This window comes from Lates calcarifer, linkage group LG17 (genome assembly GCF_001640805.2).
Source record: "Lates calcarifer isolate ASB-BC8 linkage group LG17, TLL_Latcal_v3, whole genome shotgun sequence".
Lineage (NCBI taxonomy): Eukaryota > Metazoa > Chordata > Actinopteri > Centropomidae > Lates > Lates calcarifer.
In genome coordinates this window covers 10678619-10692882 of record NC_066849.1, presented here as the reverse complement: position 1 = coordinate 10692882, position 14264 = coordinate 10678619, and the positions used below count along the sequence as shown (strand labels likewise).

General features: G+C 41.9%; 1 protein-coding gene across 1 annotated transcript; it reads left to right on the top strand.

The window, feature by feature from the left end:
- The first annotated feature begins 924 nt into the window (after positions 1-924).
- Positions 925-13931, top strand: erich3 (glutamate-rich 3). Its single transcript, XM_018667387.2, is given in 15 exon segments — positions 925-1160; positions 2629-2749; positions 2927-3052; positions 3161-3232; positions 3543-3671; positions 5392-5550; positions 5922-5990; positions 5992-6132; positions 6458-6638; positions 6800-6986; positions 7362-7594; positions 7712-7852; positions 8203-8595; positions 9875-10012; positions 10107-13931. Coding segments are annotated over 15 exon segments (5712 nt in total). The 5' UTR covers positions 925-1140; the 3' UTR covers positions 13709-13931.
- Positions 13932-14264: the final 333 nt, after the last annotated feature.

Sequence of the window (14264 nt, the reverse complement as noted above, 5' to 3'; positions counted from 1 at the left end):
AGGGCCACAGAGGACCTGCAGCTTCACCTCATCCTGTTCAGCTGTGGTGTATATTCTGAGCTGTGGTGGCTGGTGTCCTGATTGTGCTGGGTGGACCATGGCTCACATATTTTATCACCTTTAAAATCAGTGGCAGGAACAGTGATTTGAGTGACTGCAGCCTCCCAACCACTAACAGTAAACACATCATGAACAGAGTACAGAGGAAGTTTGGAGAAGCAGAATTATTATTATTATTTTCAGTTGCTTTTTTAAAAGCCTTTACAGGTTTTCAAGACATTTTTATATTCAACTTGATGGATATGACATGCTGACAATGCACAGCACCAACATTACTGTGATTACTCCTACACAATTAGTCTACATGAAGTACACACTCACACACTCTCAGTCACACACACACAATAGCGAGTCATTACTCAGCAGTACTGTGCAGCTCTTCAGGGATATGACATTATTCTTTGACTTTGCCAGTTGTTCACAGTATCCAAGATAATAGTTACAATTTTTCATGCTACAATTTATAGTACATATAAAAGTGTGTGTGATTGTGGGTATAACAGTGAGTTGCCTGAACTTACATTTTGCTGATACTTTCATGCTTCATGATTAAGTAAGACCTTGAATGAAAGGACTTTTACTTATAATAATAGAGAATGTTTACACCGTGGTATTTTTACTTTTACACAGGTTAAAGATCTAAATGCCAAAAATAAACTGGGAAAGTTGATTTTAGATTTAAACACCTGCAGATAGTTACTTTATATGATCTTAAATCATGACTACTATGTGTTTCAAAACAAGAGTGTGTGAGTATCTCCGTGTTGTCCTGGTTTAGATGTTGTAGTGGGACTCTTGTGTCTCTGTAAGTGGAAACCAGCCTCATTGGCAGCATCGTCACGTGATCTCCCATGGCAACCGGCGAGTGTCATCAGTTCCGCTGAGGGAGAAGTGCAGGCTCGGTCCGGCTCAGCTCAAAATGTCCTGCTACACTTTATAACTCCTTTTCAGGTTAATTGGGCTTCACACCGGCCCTGAACGTCTTCCAGCAGAGCAGACCGAGCAGAGTCCACGGCCACTTCTGACCTGAAATATCTTATTTGGAGGGGGAGTGAGGAATTTAAAAGAGAGCTGGAAACCATGAGTCACCTTAACCCGGGGTAGGTGCAGTTTAATTTTTTGTCTAAGAGTGGACGGGGGCTGGAGGGCTTCAATTAAACTGTTAAAAGACGCGTCTGTTTGCTGTTTTAAGTCCGTATACCTGCGGTGTTTGTACATGTAACACAGAGTAATGGTTAACTTCTTTATTTAAACCAGGAAATTAACTTATGAATAAAATATAAGAGTAAAATGTGGAGCAACATAGTTACTACAGAGGCATCATTTACTACTTTTAATTGACTCTAAACGTATACTAATGCTACTGTCAAGCGAGTTTACCAACAGGCCCATAAATACGATTAAAATCTATACATACAGAAAGTGCTCTACAGTCTAACTAATAACACTACTATTGTATTTTTAGTATGGAAGCGCAGTGTTTAGCAGCAGTCACCACTGAGGCATAACTAACTACTTTTAGTTCATGCAGCACCTATACCAATGCTACTTTCAGGCAACTGTAATATTGGGAAATAAAATACTATGAACAAATGACACTGAACACAAAGAAGAAACAGCAGAAACAAAGATGGAGAGTGATGACAACAACAACAACAACAATAATAATAATTAATATTATTATTGTTACTATCGTCAAAGAGGTAGAGAAATGTGTAAGTAAAATATCTATACCACAGTGCAAATTTATTGTGTTCTACTGGTGGAATATAGCATTAATATAGCAGGGAAAGTAGATTAACCCAAGTACTGTGCTTGAGTATAATTTCAATTATTCCATTTGATGCTACTGTATACTATAGTGTTCTAGTCATTGTAGAGGCTTAATGAACTACTTTTAGTTGACTCCACACAGAGTAATAGGCCCACTTAAGACTAATTTAAAACTTTAAATCCAGCAGTCTTAGTTGTAAACACAAATGACACTAATCAACATGTGATAAAAAGGTTTTCAGAGTTTTCCTGACACAATAGCATGATATATTTCTGTGCCCTCTCAAAGCATCACTGAAAGTCAGAGAAAGTCATGTATTAAATAAAAAAATGATAGTTTCACCATCAAACCACCAGAGTCAAATTAGCCAGGTACGCAAAGAGGAGGCAGACAGGGTTAAGTGCGCCATCCCCTCTAATTCCTGTGCGTAATCAGACACCGGTAACAGACCCTATAGTTGTAAGATCCTGTTGTCTTGTACACAAATGCTGGAGGAAATCAAATCTGTGTTGGAAAAAAAAGCTGCTTTGAGACGGGCCGGGCTGTAGACGACCTGATGTCTCGTTAATGAGGAAGAGAAACGACTGCCAATAAACAAACATGTTGTTGTGCTCCACTAAACCATTTGATTAAGATTCTGGTTTTCGGTTTCGCTGTAATCAAGAAGTTCTTGCTCTTGTGGAAGACAAAGCGTAAAGTCTGGATGTCCCTCATGAGGTGAGGCCTTGTTTAGTGATGAAATTGGTTCTCGATGATTTAATGCCTCTGTGTTTTTACCGGGCATGTTTCTGCAGACTTATTTCAGCCTACAACAGCCTGACAGACAAACATCTCGCTGGATACTTCAGCAACACACGGATCAGAAGACACTTGCAGAGAGCCGGGACTGGTACGTCAACATGATGATGATGATAAGTTTAGTTGCTGATGATCATTATTGAATACAGGCTATTAGGCAGTTGCCATCACTATGATGAAAGTTTCTCCCTGAGTACAGCTGCACAGGGTATCAGCTATTGGCGACTTCACGCTGTTATCAGTCCTGAAAAACTCTCACTGACTGAACACTGCTGTGACTATTGTTGTTATTAGATCACCAGGAGTGGGCGCATTGTTCCAGACAAAGAGTACAGGCACAAGCTCATCCAGAGAGCCCACCAGAGACATGTTCGTGAATGCCTGGCCCAGGCCATTTTCCACAAGGTGCTGGAGATGGAGGTGGGGTAGACACAGCCTACCAGAAAAAAAAAAAAAAACTGCAACTAATCTGTGCTTCTTCTTGCATAATAAATTATGCTGATTTGTTCTGTGCTTCCTCCCATGCAGCGTCTCCATCAAATAGAGATCAAAAGGAAACTGGAGGAGTTTGCAAGGAGGGAAAGAGTGCATAAGATCAAGGTACATCATTTACATTTAAACACTGCTTTGCTGCCTTATGATATGACTAATGATATGACACACAAAAAACCTACTCATGATGTCAACCCGTATTAGAAAGAGTTCATTTGCAAATTGTTGATCTATTCAAAAAGTCCTCCTCAGTGTCTCTAAGGATATAGAGGATCCATCTGTATGAGTCATCTATGTTTGAAAGTCAAATTATACATTTTAGTAATGAATCATTCTGAATAAATAATATCTTAATTTGGAGCAAAGCTTTCCACAAACAGCCACAGAGAGTGCAATAATAAGTGGTCTTGTTTGGAAGGTGGAGCGCTCTAGAAGATATGAGGAAGACATCATCCGCATCCTGTCTCCGCACCCACCCACGGGTGCGAGGGGCATCCGAAAACAGCACTCTGGTCCAGAGGGGGAACACTCTGAATCCTCAGAGTCTGTGAGTAAAATTGTCTGCCCTGGTTACACCAGTGGAGCGAGTGGACATTGCTGTAATATTACATTTAATATGTCGTCACCTGTGTATGATACAGGAGTATGGTTGGCCTATTAGAACCACAAAAAAACTGTGTTTTCTGATAGAAATTTGACCTTTAATCAAAGTGTCTCCATCACACAAACACGAGTGATGTTTTTAAATGCCACGACACAGTTAAAAAATGTCTGATTTGAAAGTTTGACCTTTAGTTGAAGAGCCTTTATCAGGCTAATCAGTGTAAGGTGGTTAGGTCTATTAGAACTGTTTCATTTTAATTTTGTAGTGCCCTCATTAGTAAAATAATTTTTATTGCCTGAAAAACATGGTGCCATAATGCATCATCCATCCTACATTGGTTAAAATCTGACATGTGTGAGGTGTTAGGTTTGTATTTAAAATTGATTTGTAATTGAAGGAATAGTTCAGCATTTTGGCATAATATGCTTATTCACTGTGCTTATTCACAGTAAATATGAAGCTATAGTCAGCAACAGGTTAGCTTAGCTGAGCATAGAGAGGCTAGCCTGGCTTTCTCCAAAAGTAACAAAATCTGCCTGTCAGCACCTCTAAACATCACTAATTAACATGTTTTATGATCTATGTTTACTTAATCCGTTTTTTACAAAAGGTTATGTGCCGAACTATGTCTTGACCGGGAGCGCTAACCTCCTGGGGGTTTACGCTTGTTGCCGGGCAACTGCTCACCCCTGGACAGGCCCAGGCTAGCTCATTCCCCTTGTTTCCAGTGTCTGTTGGCTCTAGTACAGATATAAGAGTGTGGCATCTATCTTCTCATCTGACTCCCAGCAAGAAAGCAGGGGAGTGTATTTCCCAAAACATCAAACTGTTCCTTTAATCACACTGTGATGAATGATCATCTGTCTGAGTTGTGTCAAAAATAGGATCCACTGAGATGTCGTGTTTGATGGACAGGCCGATAAAGAGACAGATAAAGACTGTTTTAATCACTCAAACTCAGTCACAATTAAGTGGAGTCTAAGTCCAAGACGTCCCCTCAGGTGATGAATGTCTGTCTTTTATGTAAATCATTATCTGTGCACGCTGATAGTTGCCATGTTTACACTGACACTTGAGACTGAAGAGCTGCCTCAGCTGCTGTTTGCTCTGTGCTCAGATGAGAGTGTTTTAAGTGAAGTAGTGGGATTAGATTCATGTTATCTTTGAAACATAAAAAGTCTCAGACCTTGATGCCAGAATAAATAGAGCAAGTAATCCTGGCCTTGATCTCTGTGTTTACCCTGTGAAATCTCTCTCTTCTCAAGTCTGCAAACATCTCACACCTCAGCAGGTTGAGCCTTGTTTAAAATACAACAATGGTAGTATGTTTGGGAAACTGTCAGAGCACCTCGGGAAAGATTACTAGTGTGCATTTTTCCACATATCTATTGTGTCATTTATCATCAATTTATTTGATAGGTAAATAGCATTCATAAAGGTTGGGAAACATTTTAATGATCCTCAGTTGGGGAACTGTGGAGCAGGTTCAGTGAAATCAAAACATCACAACACATTGTGTGTAACATTTAACTGTAGTGCACATACATGGCGTGCAAAAAGCAGCAGTTGACCACAAAGGTACAAAGGAAAATATGTTGACATAGAGATCTCCATGTTTGTCATTAGCAGAGTGCTGATCGTATGTGTTTCATGTGTGCTGCAGCCGGGATCGTCTCGACCCAACACGGCTCCCGGGAAGATGCAGAGGCCGGTGCGTCTGAAGCCGATCCACAGTAACAGCACCACAGCTTCACACAGACGCGGCTCTCCATACAGACTCCACGAGTCCTCCAATGAGAACGACCAGCCGTTCAACTGCACTGTGAGACATTCATTCATTCACACACCCATACTTATTTTGAGACCGACATTTTCATCTCTTAAAAATATACTTTTGGAAATATTGTTTGGAAACTACCGTTTAGAGATATAGATGTGATTAAAAATTCTTGACAGTTTCATGCTTTATATTGCTCAGAAATGTAGTTTGTTTAATACTAAAAACGTAAAAGTTAACATTTCCACATTTTGAATGGCCACACATCAGCTCTGAGTGGAGAAATACCTCTCCAATAAACTGCACTAAAAGTAACTGCTCATAAATGCACAGACATTGTCATTATCACACTGCCACGGCAACAAACACACTTACACTTACATCACAAACATGATTTCATTAACTTCCCTCCCTAGATGGACAAGGAGTCCCGGAGACGTTTGACCACAATGGAGGCCTCCCGTGGCATCTCGCCCTACTGCCTGCCCTGTCATCAACAACTTTGTCACCCCGGTGCCTCCAGCCACAAAGAGGAAAGAGAGGGGGGTAAAGGTCACTCCCAGCGGCACGCTCAGAGGCCGCAGGCTGCGCCCCACCACCGCCTCCAGCGGAGCTGACGTCAATGAGGTCTTTATCTCTCTTTATGTTTTCCCCGGCAACTGAAGTTTCCACAACAAACTTACAAGCTGCAGCCTCTTTGGATTAATTAGGAAGGACAATTAAAATTTCCACGAGATGCAGTGATTTTCACCGAGAAGGAGGAGGTTCTGTCGTTTAAACATTTGTAAATTTGGAGCAAGTTATGCCAAAATGCAAATAACTGCATAGGAGATACCAAGCAATTTCTATTATTTCATCTGAAGTAACAGATCACTGTTAATTTTTTAAAATTATTTTTATTATTTGCACATTTAACTGAGAGGTTACACCAAAACAGTTTTTTTCCCTCCAGGACCCCCCCATGCTGAGGAGCTCTGTGCACCAGAGCAGAGTGTGTGTGAACATGGTGTACTTTGGCAAAACGGTGCATCTGTCCCACGACCTGACCGACATGAGGGACGAGGTCAAAGTGTTTCAGCAGCACTGTGGAGGAGAGAACCTGTGTGTGTACAAAGGCAAACTCCGCGAGGGAGGTCAGTGTGATGATCTGGTTATGATAGTGTTAAATATGAGTGTAGATAAACCACAGGCAGGAGCACACAGAGATAAATCACAGGATTTAGGAAGGATGTTCTGTAACATCACAGATTTCCTAAATTGTTTTCCTCTACATCCTGAATCCCTTTCCCCTCAGAGACTTTCCAGTTCATTTCAAGGCGACACAGAGGCTTCCCCTTCAGTTTGACCTTCTTCCTGAATGGGCTGCAGGTGGAGCGGCTGAGCTCCTGCTGCGAGTTCAAATACAGGAAAGGCTCCAGACTTGGTGGCAGGCACGGACACTTTGGCTTCTCCACCGTAGAGGGGGCCTCACCCTGCTATAAGTAAGGTCTCCTTTTAAAGGCACACAGCCTCTCTAACAAAACAAAGGACGTCTAACACTGAGATACAAAAATGACAATAAGAGGCAGAAATGTATGAGTTCCCAGTTTAGTTAGGAAATGGTTATTCGCAAAGGGTCAGAAAGGGTCAGTTGTAGATGAAACGAGACAGTTTTCATGCCACTCTGCAGTTCCTTCACTCCACAGAGTGTTTTATCTGCTTTCAGCTCATCGTTTTGGTTTTCTGGCCCTCACCTTTACTGTTTCCCGAGTTGGTGGAGAGCTAAAACAGAGCTAAAAACAGTGACTATTGGACTCATATTTATCAGACAGCCACAAACATGGCTCTAAATGCTCCACTTTCTTAACATCTTTCAGATGCATCATTGCAATGGGACTGGACAAAAAGCCTACACCTCCACCAAAGAGAATCAGAGAGGATGGAGGAAGAGAGGAGTCAGCCATCAGCCCAAAAGATGCTCCTGAGATGGAAACAGAGAGGACTCCAGAGGAGGCTGCCTCCCGTTCAGACTGTGAAATAAGTCAGCGACAGGACACAGACACTCAAGCTAAAGAGGAAACAGCAGCTGAGGAGGACAAAGTCAGAGATGGTATGACTGAAACGTCTGAATGCAGAAAACACAACCGCATCAATAGGTAGAAATAAATATAGGTAGCAGACTTTACTATACTAAGTATCTCAATAAGTGCTCTGTTTTTATCCCCAGATTATGAAGAAGACTTTGAAGCAGACGACGAGGGCCCTGTAGAGGAGACAAAAGAAAAGAAATCCCCTTCTCCAACCAGTGAAACAGAGACACAGGTTAAAGAGAGAGACACCTCTGAGACTGAAGATGATGAGAAGAATGGTGGGTGAACCCTCTTGTTTGAAGTAATGTAAAAGAAGAAAATAACTGAGAGTAAGAGACATTACACCTTGCATATATTATTCATCTGAAACCTGCTTTTAATACAGAAAAACAGGAATGATTTGGTATGCACTCAAAGGCATTCAAACACTTATTTCTGCTGATCTATCAAGCCTAAATCTGAGTAAAAAGTTGGAATTGTTTTTGTAGACCAGCAAACCAGCTTTAGAAAGTTTTATTGGTGTATTTCCTTACTTAGAGAGGAATTACAACTCATATTCATCTATATTGGGGGAGTGGTGACTGATTATTCTGTTAAAGACTGTAAAATCTCAATCTTTCATGCACAGAAGACATAAAGTCTCGTTCAGGCTCCAGCTGTTCAGGCAGCGATCAGGAGGCGAGCGATGCCGAAGCCACAAAAGATTCCCAAGACTCCAGAGAGGATGAGAAACCAGAGCAACCTGTGGAGGAGCAACCTGTGGAGGTTGCTCTGGTTTCTCCACCAGACGAAAAAGAGAAACCAAATCCAGAAGAAGCAGCTGCTGCCGAGACCGAGTCAGCCATGGCTAAAGACTCAGATTTACAGGACAGTGCGGGGGACAGCACAGAGATCGACATCTCTGACACCAGCATCCCCTCGGGGCAGGAGAACAAACAGAGTGACGATACCTCAGGAGACAAAGAGGCTCTGAAAATGGTAGATGAGGGCAAACAGGAGGAGGAACAGGAGCAAGAGAGGGGTGAGTATGAACCAGCAGACACAGCTGTGGAGCTTCCACCTGAGTGAGGAGTGGATCAGTCCATCTTTGTATGGAGGTTTTTCCACTATTATCACAACCAGGGCTGTAGTCAGACCACTTGATGTGAGTCCACGACAGTGTCAGGAGCAGGTGTTCATTGGTTTGTGTGTAATTTAAGTAAAGTAATACAGTACCACAGCCCTGACAGCAGCTAAATAATTACTGTCACAGCACTACAATATTGTCAGTTTGTGAATTATAGTATGATAAATGTTAGTTACATTTTAATAGTGGAAAAATTGCTTGTGTGTGTTTTTTTTCTTATTTTTCTCATGTGTGTGATGATTTTCTGTCTGATCCACTTTTTAATGTGAGAGAACAAATTTATTCAAAATAAGCCATAACCCATTGATAGAAATATTAAAATATTTTTAGGCATTGGAAAAAGCTTTGTTTCTGTTTGCTTTTTTATGCTCTTTATTGCTGCATTACACAGTCTGGGTGAAAATTTTTAAAAAGATGTGACATGAATGAACAATTCAAAATGTAGCCAAGAAAACAAAAGGAAAAGCCCTCAGGGGGTGAAATTGCAATCAGAAAAGGAGGAATTAGAAGAAGCTGCCTCAGATGTAAAATATGTGTATTTGCATATGGTATACACTTAAAATACCAGCATTTCAAAAATCACAGAATATGCAACTGTGAAGAGCTGCTGCATATTCATGTACAGTCTGCACCAAAACAAATACAAGCAGCTTCCTTCCTTTTCTTATTGCCTGCAAATTTTTAACCTACACGTGTTTAAAGAAGTTATTCCCACATTCAAACTGTGCCCCTGGAATCAGTTTGCACAAAACACTGTAGTGCCAAAGTGATTTTCTTTCTTTTTTTCCTTTTTTTAATTCCATGTTCCAATATTACATTTAAGTTTGCATTGTGTTTCCATTTTTGTTGTGTTAAGTACTAGATCATGTTTTTCTGTGTGTTTTTTTTCTTTTCATCTTAATTATCACTTTGCATGTTGTGCCGCTCCCTTTTGTTTGCACCTGTAAAGATTAAAAAGTTTTTCTTTCATTCATGGCTCTATGTTTCTTCATTGGCTCAGTTCTCTCTTTGCATTTGCATTGTTACAAAATACCTGCCTTATTCTTTCTGTCATTTGAACATTACTGGTCACCATGAGTCGCTCACAAAAGTTCATCCTGCTTCTGTGGAAATGTGAAGTCATATCACTGCATGTGCCATGTCTCTTTTTCTTGTCCCTCCCACCCCACCCAAGCTAAATCTGTGCAGGAGAAGCTGGCAGAAGCCATACTGAAGGAGTCCTACTGCAGCTCTGAGCCTGAGCTGAGCGACACCAGTACTGAGGAGGAGGAGGAGGAGGCCACAGATAAAGGCCATGAAGAGAGTAACAATGGTGAGAGAATTTTGATTTCTTTTAAATAATTTTGCAGGCTACACACAACAACTCTTGCAGAAAATACATACCTTTTCCATAACTGTTTTTACAGGTGTAACTGAAGAGAAATCGGTGACATTTACAGAGCAGCAGCAGACCCTCACAGAGGAGATGAAATGTGAGGAAAGTGTTGGTGAAGCTGAAGTGGTTCAGGGACAGGAAGAGATGCCTGAGCCAAAGGAGCAGGAGCACGAACCTGAAAATGAGGCTCATGAAAACACGGATGGTACTAAAGATGAGACTGTCAAAACAGATGAAGATGACGACAAGCCTGCATTAGAAGAAGAAGCAGCAGCAGAAAAGGACGAGTCAGAAGACACAAGTGCGGCTCTACATCCTGTGCCTGATGAGAATATGACAGAAGAAAGCAAAACATCAGAACCTCAGGAAGATGCAGCAGCTGAACCCACTGATGCCGACGTTACACAAAAAGATGAAGAAAATGAGGAGAAAACTGAGGAAGTACAGGAGACGGACACGCAGCCCGCCGAGACAGGGCAAGGGGCAAAAAGCGACGAGGAGGATGAATCATCGGTATCAGAGCCAAATAAAATGGCTGATGAGACAGCAGTGTCAGATAATGCGGAGGCGGAGGCGGAGGCGATGACAGCCAGTGAGACAATGGAGATGAAAGCAGAGCCCTCAGAGGAGCGAGAGGCCTTCAGCTGTGAAGAGGCACCTGTAGCCGACACAGAGGAGAGGCAGTGGGGAGACAGCAAGGACGCAAATGCAGCATCAGAAACAGAAGTCACAACAAAGAGTACAAGCAGCTCATTGGAGGGGAGTGGAGACACCACAGTGGAAAAAAATGCAGATATAAGTGAGGACAATGTGACGGATGAGGGTGGGAAAGATGAGATTAAAGAGGAAGAAGCAGGGGAAGTGTCAGCAGCAGAGGCCAGTAATGATGATGGTCAAGAAGAAAGACTGGGAGAAGAGCAAAGAGAAAAATCTGTGGAAATAGATGATGAGTTAGAGAGGGAAAAATCTGAAGAAGAAAGTAAAGAGGAAGGGAAACAAACAGATGAAACCTTAGAGGGTGAAAACAGTGAGGAAAAAGAAAAGAATAAAACAGATAAAACAGAGAAAGAGGGTAATGATGAGAGTATGGCAGAAGAAAGCATAGAAATTGAGGAAAACATTGTAGAGGATACTAAAACTCAGTCAAACACTGCAGGACAGGCAAATGAAGAGCCAGCTGAGAAAACCCCTGAGGGGGATGATGAAGTTGCAAATGAAGAGAGAGTTGATGAATCAGAAAAGACAGAAAGAGACGAAGACGGTGAAAGTGTCAAGAATAAAAATGATGAGGAGGAATCTGAAGCAGAGGGAACCACAACTGATAAAGCTAATGAAGGTGAAGAAATAAACAAGAGAAAGACAGATGACGATGGGGGAAAGGGTGATGAAGCAGACAAAGAAATGAATGATGACAATGAAAACAAAGCTGAACAGAGTGACTCTGAAAAGGGTAACGACAACAAAGAATCTGAAGAGGAAAAAATCATATCTGGAGAGGGAGAAGAAACATCTGAGATAACTGTAGAACCTGAGAAAAATACAGATGATGTGAACGATGACAATGAAAACGAAGCTGAACAGAGTGACTCTGAAAAGAGTAAAGACAACAAAGAATCTGAAGAGGAAAAAATCATATCTGGAGAGGGAGAAGAAACATCTGAGATAACTGAAGAACCTGAGAAAAATGCAGATGATTTGAAAATATCTAATGAAAATACTGTTGAGTCAGAGGATGTTGGGACTAAAACGACAGAAGAGATACTAAACAACATGATGGACTCTGAAGATGTTAAGGAAGAAACTAAAGCGAGTACCAACAGTGAAAAAGGGGAAATTGATGCTGAAAATGGGGAGGTTTCCACAGGAGCAGAGAGCAAAACTCATGAAGATGAGGCAGAGGCCTCAGCTGAGGAGAAAAATGATGTGAAAACAGTCGAGCATGCAGAAGATGAAAGAAAAACAGAAGAGGAACCAACTGAAGATGAAAGCACGGAGGTAAAGGAAGTCACTGTGGAGACTGGAGATGATGCTGAAAAAGATGAAGACAACAAGGTGGATCAGGATCCCGAGACAGATATGGTAGAATGTGAAGCTAAGGAAGGGGACGACAGTGACAGTGTGGAAAAACAAGATGAATCCGCTCAGAAAGATTCAGAGCAAGAGACAGTTGGGACAGAGATAAATGAGCAATCTAAACCAGATGACCTAAGTACAGGCAGAGAAGACAGCGAGGAAATTAAACAAGATGAAAATGGCAACAAATCTGACTTCAATAATGAAAACAGAGATCCAGACTCAACCAACAATAACAATAATGACGTCAATGAAGTGGTGGTTGCTTCTTCAGCTGATCAGGAACAGTCTTCAGCACCCACAGATTTCGTTTTAGGTGGTACAGTTCACAAAGTAGATGAGTCCGTTGTAGAGTCTGAGAAACACCCACACTCTGATGAAAATGCTGCTGCCGCTGACCACTCTGCTGCTGACGGAGCAGACACGGAGGAGGTGAGCAAGGCCTCGGAGGAAGGAGCGAGCGTGCTACTTAAACCTCAAGTACAAAACGACGAGGCTCACAACGTGGAACAGACCGTCGCAAAAGGTCAAGAAACTCCAGAGGCCCTGGCAGAAGAAGACAGCACAGATCTGGTCAAAAACTGGGTCACCATGCATCAAACGTCAAAGTTTTTCGAGACGTTTGTTGAACCTCTAGAGGACTTGAGGGAACAGACGTCACACACACACTTGTCCATCTCTGGTAAAGAAGTGACACAATCTACAGAGATGCCAAGATCAGAGAGTCCACTGAAGACGATGGAGATGTCTGAGACTGACGAAGAAAAGCAAATGCAAAAAGATGAAAATGATTCTAAGGAACAAAATAAAGTGGAAGCTGTAGAGTCAGACCTCAAGAGCGAACAGTCTGAAGGTGGTGAACCTGGTGAGAACGACCCTGCCAAAGATACACTCCAGGAGAAAGTGGAGACTGAGGTCAAAGACTTGACACCAAAAACAGAGACTGAAGAAAATGATAAAGACTCTACAAGCGGGCAAAGAAAAGGAAGCACGGGGTCTCTACAGGAAGGCGAGGTTCAAGTTGGACCAACTCAGATGCAAAATGATATTTCCAAAACTGAAGTGGAAAGCATTGCAGGTACTCATCATTCAGTAGTGAGTGGAAAACCTGAGAGCGTCACAGAAAACCAAACTGAGGAGAAAACTACTGATGACGGTCCAGAGCTGAATGAAAAACAAACAGAAACTGGGGAGACGAAAGATCTACCTTCATCCAAAACAGAAGAGCGTAATGAGCATTCAGCAAGTACAGATGGACTGAAAGATACCGAGGGAACCTGGCGAGAAACAGACAAACGAAGCCAAGAAGTTACAGAGATAACTGATTTCACAACGTCCAGGTCTGAGGATGGAAGCCAAGAGGAGTCCCACAGCGGAGAGATCCAACCCAAACCGTCCGATGGGAGCATCAATGGAGAGAGAAGGGATGTGCGGCTGATCCAAGACATCAAACACACTCTGAGTAAAGACAGACTGAGCACTTTCTCAGTGGATGACACATTGTTTGGGCACAGCTCATATCCTTTGCTGACTGCTGCAAAGACAGAGAGTGGACACTAGTGCTCAGACACTGGCAGTAAGGTACAGTGACACCTTAAAAGGAGATATATCTGAAAGCAATCCAATCAGTAAAGTTCATAAGTAACTTTAAAACTTCCAGAGATACAAGAGAATGCACTTTTGCAAGCTTTTAGACAATCAGATGGCGCTGAATATTTGTAGTGATCAAGAAATGAGGTTTTATCTGTCAGTGAACTCAAGATGTTTTTAGTTTTGACAGAAACCCTCAAGTGTCTTGTGGTTCCTGTGTTTACATCACAATGACTCCTTAAATAGTCTTCATCCTTCGATCACCAGAAAGAAGAAGCTGCATGATGAGTTTTGACTGCTGCATAAAATGATTACAATAGACCATCTCTTCCTATTGTTGGAAACAAAGAGGCATAGTTTTTGTGAGGTATCAAGTACAGCTGCGATCACCTATTACCTGTAAACAGATACTCCTCCACTCACGCTCACAAATGACTGAATAATTCATAGTTGTTGGACTCCCACAGATTAGTTAGCCCCTGGTACATTTTACATTTCCACTGCCTGGGCCCAAGCATGAATTTAC